This window comes from Durio zibethinus, chromosome 28, assembly GCF_047325235.1.
Source record: "Durio zibethinus cultivar Kanyao isolate XHJ-2024 chromosome 28, ASM4732523v1, whole genome shotgun sequence".
NCBI lineage: Eukaryota > Viridiplantae > Streptophyta > Magnoliopsida > Malvales > Malvaceae > Durio > Durio zibethinus.
Genome location: NC_143189.1, coordinates 1,796,354 through 1,802,353, shown reverse-complemented (window position 1 = coordinate 1,802,353; position 6,000 = coordinate 1,796,354). Strand labels below are relative to the sequence as shown.

Sequence of the window (6,000 nt, the reverse complement as noted above, 5' to 3'; positions counted from 1 at the left end):
AAGTGCAACACCAACGACATTTCCAGCTTTTCTCGTCAGGGGGAGTATCTTGACAAATATTCGATTTTCATTTTGCAATATTTTTCCGTTTCCTTTCATATATGAGCATTGAACATGCATTTGCAGTACTGTTTAATCACATATATGGCTAACACAAGAATTGCTTGTGATAATGAAAATGAACATGAACATGAACATGCAATGTTTAATCATGACTTAAAGCATATGATCTAATAATATTTCCCAAGTTTAATTAGTAATAATTAATAATATTCAAACTCTTGAATTGAAATTAAGATACATGGTACTGAACAATTATTCAGAAGAAAAGAAGATACATGGTGAACAATTGTGACAGTGCACCTTTGGCAATGTGCATATTTGTTTTTTCTTGAACTGAATCATCACCCTCAAAGATTAAGTATAAAAATGGAAAAGAAATGTACACCTAAATTAATTTAGTTACCCTTGACCTTGGGAGAGTAACTCTTAGCATGGAAGTCTGAGAACAAGAACAAAAGAGAAACGATGAAGACAGCATTGAAGCACCAACTCAAAATCCCAGAGCACCCAGACCCAGTGAAATGGTAGAAGACAAGCATAGCCATGATCAAAAAGCTTGCCCAGAACTGCAAAAGTTGGAAATCTGTAACCATTTTCTTCCATTTTGGGCGCATTCCCAGGGTGCACATCAAGTAGTAAGTATACATTACAACATGCACTATGCAGTTGGTAACCAACACCATCGAGAAGGAAGATTGAACACTGTCTAAGCACAAGTAACACATGATCACGACCATAAAGTGATGGTATACGTGAAGAAACGATAGCCTTTTCATGGAGTTGCCGAGGATGATCAAAAGGGTATCCATGAATTCAACAATCTTTGACAGGTAGAATATATAGGCCCAGAAAAAGAGAGGTCCCGATGGTGATGTGCGCTTAGGGAAGCAAACGAGGGTGTTGAAGTTTGGCACCTGTGAAAAGATTGAAACGAGGCATCCAAGGGCCATGATGAAAGATAGGGTGAGGAGGAATATGTTGTGGACGGCTGAGATAGATTTCAGGACTGGACGTGCAAGGAAAGGTCGAGATACTTGGGAGAGAATGAACGTGAAGGATATGTAAGAGAATACAGTGAGGGTAAGGAAGCGTTGAGAGGAGGCTGGAGTTTGGCCATTAATCCATGAAAACTCTAGGATTTTCGGATGATTCACTAACCAATCCTCCAAGGTTGGGAAAAAGGGTTGTTTCACAACCAAGCTTTTAACAGTTGAGAAAAGGGCAGGGAAAAAGGGAAGTTCCATTTCTTTCCCTTGCAACTCTTCTAGGTGGTGGGGTCTGCCAAGCTTCAAGAGGGTGAGAGAATGGGGGATTGGGAGAGAAATGGTGTGAGACAAACGCTAATGGCATTGCTTTTTTAAGCACTGAAAAGTTACTGATGGATTTTTTTTTTTATCTGGTTGTACATGATCATAACTAGCCGGAACATTGATCAATCAATTCCAATTGCATTATATTCGTGCACTAATAAACATTTTAATTCATACAAATAAATATTAAACATTATCAACGATTACAAATAAAGATATATTTAGATGAAAATTTGTATGTAACAATTATGCATGATTTAATTTCATGGTTTAATTGTATATTGATATTAATTTATTCTAAAAAACAAAAATTAATAAAAAACTCAATTTTACAATGAACACAACAACTTTTCTTTCTTCTTTCTTTTCAGAATTTTCTTCCCTCAACTCTCTTTTCTTTATAAAACCTCTCATTGTTAATTCTTGTGCCTAAAACTTGTATGATTTCCCTCTCTGATGAGCTGGTTGATTTGGAAAAGAGGTACAAGGTTGCCACGGCCAGGGTGATGGTGAAAGAGTTGGTGTTCCCTTTTGTAATAGAGCTGACCATTTGTCTGTTGTTACTAGACAAATAGTTCATGTTCTCTCTCTCTTTTTCAACCCTGAAACAAAAAGAACTATAAAGAATTATGATTCAAATTCACACTTCTTTCAATCAAATTCTCATTTCAATTTGTCACCTAGGCAAAGGTTTTTTAAGCCAAAACCCAAGTTTTGGACACTTAAAGTTGAAGAAATCTCATTTAGACTGAAATCCAAAATGTTTGAATGTTTTGGCTAAAACATTAGCTTCATTAACCCCAATTACATTATGCTATTCTTCTGAATAATTTGAATTCTAACATTCTTTTTTCAATGTATCAATCATATATGCTTGAATGCTTTGAAATTTTTCAAAAGCAAAAAAAGTTCTTGTCCCATATGACCAGAGGAATACTAATATGTCTTTTTATTTTCTTGATAATTAAGAAGTCTATTTTAGCACAAAAAATTTAAGGTTAATATCATGGTTCTTACATTATAATAAATATTTAATGTGATATCAAAACTATTAATTTATTAATTAATATAGTATTTGTAGTGTTATTTATTTATTATGTATTATTATTTAAAGTTAATAAGTTAAAAGTGACTATCACATTCATTAACATATACATTAAAATTTTTTAAATTTTAAAATTATATTAAATATGTTATCATAATATAAGAGTTATTCGTTACATTAACCTAAAATTTAAATGTGACAAAAATATGAGAGGCATAATGTAAATAAACCAAATTACAGGGAAGAAAAAATTAAAAAAAAAAAAACCCATAGACTACGAATTTCCAAAGTTCTTGGACAAAAGAATATCCCAAAGCCTCTACTTAAAACGTCACCATATCTAAAAGCATTTCCTTCCTCTGTTCTCTCTTGTGTCTCTGCTAGAAACAGAACATTTTCATTAACAAACAATAAAAAAAAATGCTTCTGCTTTGCCTTCAAAAGCATAAAATACAGTTAACTAAGAAAGAAAATGGCCACCAAAGTCTACATTGTGCTAGCATTCTAATCTTGTTTCTTTGGGGTTGCTCTGCTTTTCATTGCATTTGTTTTCTCGTGTATTTAGCCATTAAGTTGTGAAGTTTTGTTTTTTTTCCTTATGAATCAGAAAATTTTGATTCTGGGGTTCAGTTTTAGTCATTAATTCTGTTACAATTGCTTGCATTAATGATTTAGTTTAATACTTTCTTTTTCTCCTTCACCTTTGTCTTTCTTTCCTCGGTTAAATGGAGTTTTCAGCTATGTATTGTTTTGCTTTATTACTACATTTTTCTTAAAAGGGAATGTTTATTGGTGAGAAATCGCTTCTCTCAATTAAAACCTATAGACTGTATTGGTTTCAAATGATTTGATTTTGTTTATAGTTATGGTTGAATCCGCATTTGTATCTTTAAGGAAAATTTGTTATACTCAATTTCAAGTTACTTTTCAATCTCTCCTTTTTCATTCTGTGTTCTTGCAAGATTTTTTATGACAGGACCTGCCATTGAATAGTACATAATTTTATTCAATCATCAAAATAAAGTGATTGTGAAACATGACCTGCCATTGAAATTATACGATTAGGAGAAAACTGGTGGCTCTTCTTCTTTTTAGCAAGTGGTCCCATCATCCATTTTTAAAGTAGTCCTATTCTTTGTGCATATAATTTACATAGTGGCTTTCATTTTCATGGCTTCCAATGCTTACAGATAACCTTTTTTTTCACCTAGAAAGAAATTGTTTATATATGTAGATGACAAGGGTAGAAAACAAAACACCCACAGTTTGTCTTATCTTGTTGACAGGGTAGTCCCATCAAGCACTTTCGTTGATCCATTTGCGTTGTGTAACTTTCTCTATTGTAATTGGGTTTGATCGATAATTTCCTTTGTTATAACCCCTTGCATTGTTAGGAAACATACCTACTGAAAGAATTTCAATTGCTGTATTTTGTTGAGTAGTAACTTAAAAATTTCTTGGGTGTTTGTAGCATTTACTATATTCCGTGTATGGACATGTTGAGAAGCTGGCACAGGAGATTAGAAAGGAGCTGCATCCGTTGTGGGAGTAGAAGTCAAACTCTGGCAGGTTTGATTATCTTCACAATGTTTTCCTTTTTACTAGATTCAAAGGCTTAGTTCTTTCCTAGAGATATAGGAAGCATTTTACAGTAGGTGAAGCTATTTGAACTGTCTTCTCTAGTTTAACCGATTTTTACTTACGAAGTTCTTACCAAGTGCATTTCGAAGTTTACATTTTCTGATTCTTAGTTTTGCTTTTCGAACCTAGACCAGCAAAACCTTTACTTGTGAAATTCGTCAGTAGAAATGCAATTATCACACATTTGCATAAGGGGAATCCAAATGAGCATTGAAAATTGGAAATCCCTTTGTCACTTTTCCTTCCTTTCAATTGTTCAGTGTACGTTCCTGCTTAATATTGGTACTTTGACAGGTACCTGAAACACTATCAGAGGAAGTTCTTGGAAAGATGGGTACACCACCAAAGACTGATGCCCCTTTCATTACACCCGATGAGCTTGCCAAGGCTGATGGAGTGTTTTTTGGCTTTCCCACAAGATTTGGAATGATGGCTGCACAGTTTAAAGCCATCATGGACGCAACTGGTGGTCTATGGAGAACACAAGAGTTTGCAGGCAAACCTGCTGGAATTTTCTACAGCACTGGTTCCCAAGGAGGTGGACAAGAGACCACCCCGTGAGTATTTGGACCGTGACTATAGTAAAAGTATCAAATAGCAGTTCAAATAAATTTTTTATTAATTTTTTCTAATTCGAAAATTTTGCAGCTTAACTGCAATCACTCAACTTGTTCACCACGGAATGATTTTTGTGCCCATTGGATATTCCTTTGGCGCAGGTATGTTTAAGATGGAAAAAGTGAAGGTTGGAAGCCCTTATGGTGCAGGGACTTTTTCTGGGGATGGCTCGAGACAACCATCTGAGCTAGAGCTAGAGCAGGCTTTCCACCAGGGGAAGTACTTCGCTGGCATTGCAAAGAAGCTCAAAGGAGTAGCTTAAAATTTCACTTAACAAACTACTAGCATTCAGCTTTATAAAACATGTTTTTTTTTTTTTTTCTTTCCTTTGTTATTGTTCCAGATCTTTGGTCTCCATAGAATAATATATGCTTGGTTGGGATGGATTTGTTGTTGTCACGAATTATATTCAAACCGACTCTTTGAGGAATTCTATTTTTTTCTCTTAGATAATTGGATAAAAGTTGGGCCCAATTCCTTATTGACTGGTCCATTACAGTCCAAGTTGCTAGAAAGTTGCAGCCCAAAATTTCAAGCAACCAAAGGCCCAAGATCCAAAATCCATAAGAATTGGGGCCGTTTGAAGCTGCTAGAAAATTGAAGATACCCTCCCAGAGCCACAACATCGAGAATCTCATCTGGATTTCTTTTGTTTTTCCATCCAAAAATGAAATCAAAGATGAAAAAGAAACATATTAAATGAAATGATGGCCTTTTTTCGTACAGGAAACTTCCATCCCACTCCTAAGCGAAAGTTGTCATGAAAAAGAAGCCGAAGAGTGAAGAGACACGATGATGATTCATGGGTTTCTATTTTTCGGCAGGAATGATGGATCAATTTAAGCCATTTTTATAGCATGGAAAATCAAGTCGGTGCTAATATCTTTTCCATTTTCAATTTCTTTTTTCTATTGCAACTGTTCATAAGCACAGAATATAACGATCTTGACTACTCCTATGACAGATTAGATCAAACTTTATTAGCCAACTTTCTTGATATGAGTAATAACAATGCAATTTGGGTTCAAAATTTTTATGCAATAGAGATCAACTCCTTGAAACGGGAACATTTGCAAATTGCTAGAGGTCGAAGAGCTGGACAAAACAAGAGAAGCAAAAGTTGGCGACAAAGCTTTTTCTTTTCCCATCAACACCCAAAAATTGAAAGAATCTTTAATGGTGTAACAATACTTCCTTGGAAGGCTATTATAAGCCAATATGGTTTGATTCGTAAATGGTGCACAAGATTAGATTCAAAGGAGCAAAAAGCAATGACCCTTTTTCAAGCAATCAAAAAAAAAAAAAAAAAACTTGTATCAGAAG

At 34.5% G+C, this 6,000-nt stretch overlaps 2 protein-coding genes across 4 annotated transcripts; one reads left to right on the top strand and one right to left on the bottom strand.

Annotated features, from left to right (window-relative positions):
• Window positions 1-1,522, bottom strand: LOC111281015 (uncharacterized). Its single transcript, XM_022868575.2, has one exon. The coding sequence runs from the start codon at window positions 1,305-1,307 to the stop codon at window positions 459-461; it is 849 nt and encodes a 282-aa protein (XP_022724310.1). The 5' UTR covers window positions 1,308-1,522; the 3' UTR covers window positions 1-458.
• Window positions 1,523-3,582: 2,060 nt separating this feature from the next.
• On the top strand, window positions 3,583-5,194 carry LOC111281017 (putative NAD(P)H dehydrogenase (quinone) FQR1-like 1). 3 transcript variants are annotated; one of them, XM_089757457.1, is made up of 4 exons: window positions 3,583-3,705; window positions 3,890-3,987; window positions 4,354-4,616; window positions 4,708-5,193. In XM_089757457.1, the coding sequence occupies exons 3-4, from the start codon at window positions 4,390-4,392 to the stop codon at window positions 4,937-4,939; spliced, it is 459 nt and encodes a 152-aa protein (XP_089613583.1). In that variant the 5' UTR covers window positions 3,583-3,705; window positions 3,890-3,987; window positions 4,354-4,389; the 3' UTR covers window positions 4,940-5,193. The 3 variants fall into 3 exon arrangements, with proteins under 3 accessions (XP_089613583.1, XP_089613582.1, XP_089613584.1); XM_089757456.1 differs by having other exon boundaries at window positions 3,665-3,987; XM_089757458.1 differs by lacking the exons at window positions 3,583-3,705; window positions 3,890-3,987 and having other exon boundaries at window positions 4,003-4,616; window positions 4,708-5,194.
• Window positions 5,195-6,000: the final 806 nt, after the last annotated feature.

What these genes read in the sequence shown, in the direction of transcription:
- LOC111281015 (XM_022868575.2), bottom strand. Translation starts at nt 1,307, where the DNA reads ATGGAACTTCCCTTTTTCCCTGCCCTTTTCTCAACTGTTAAAAGCTTG.
- LOC111281017 (XM_089757458.1), top strand. Translation starts at nt 4,390, where the DNA reads ATGGGTACACCACCAAAGACTGATGCCCCTTTCATTACACCCGATGAG. An exon ending in GGTGGACAAGAGACCACCCC is followed by an intron (nt 4,617 to 4,707) that starts GTGAGTATTTGG and finishes AAAATTTTGCAG; the next exon opens with CTTAACTGCAATCACTCAAC.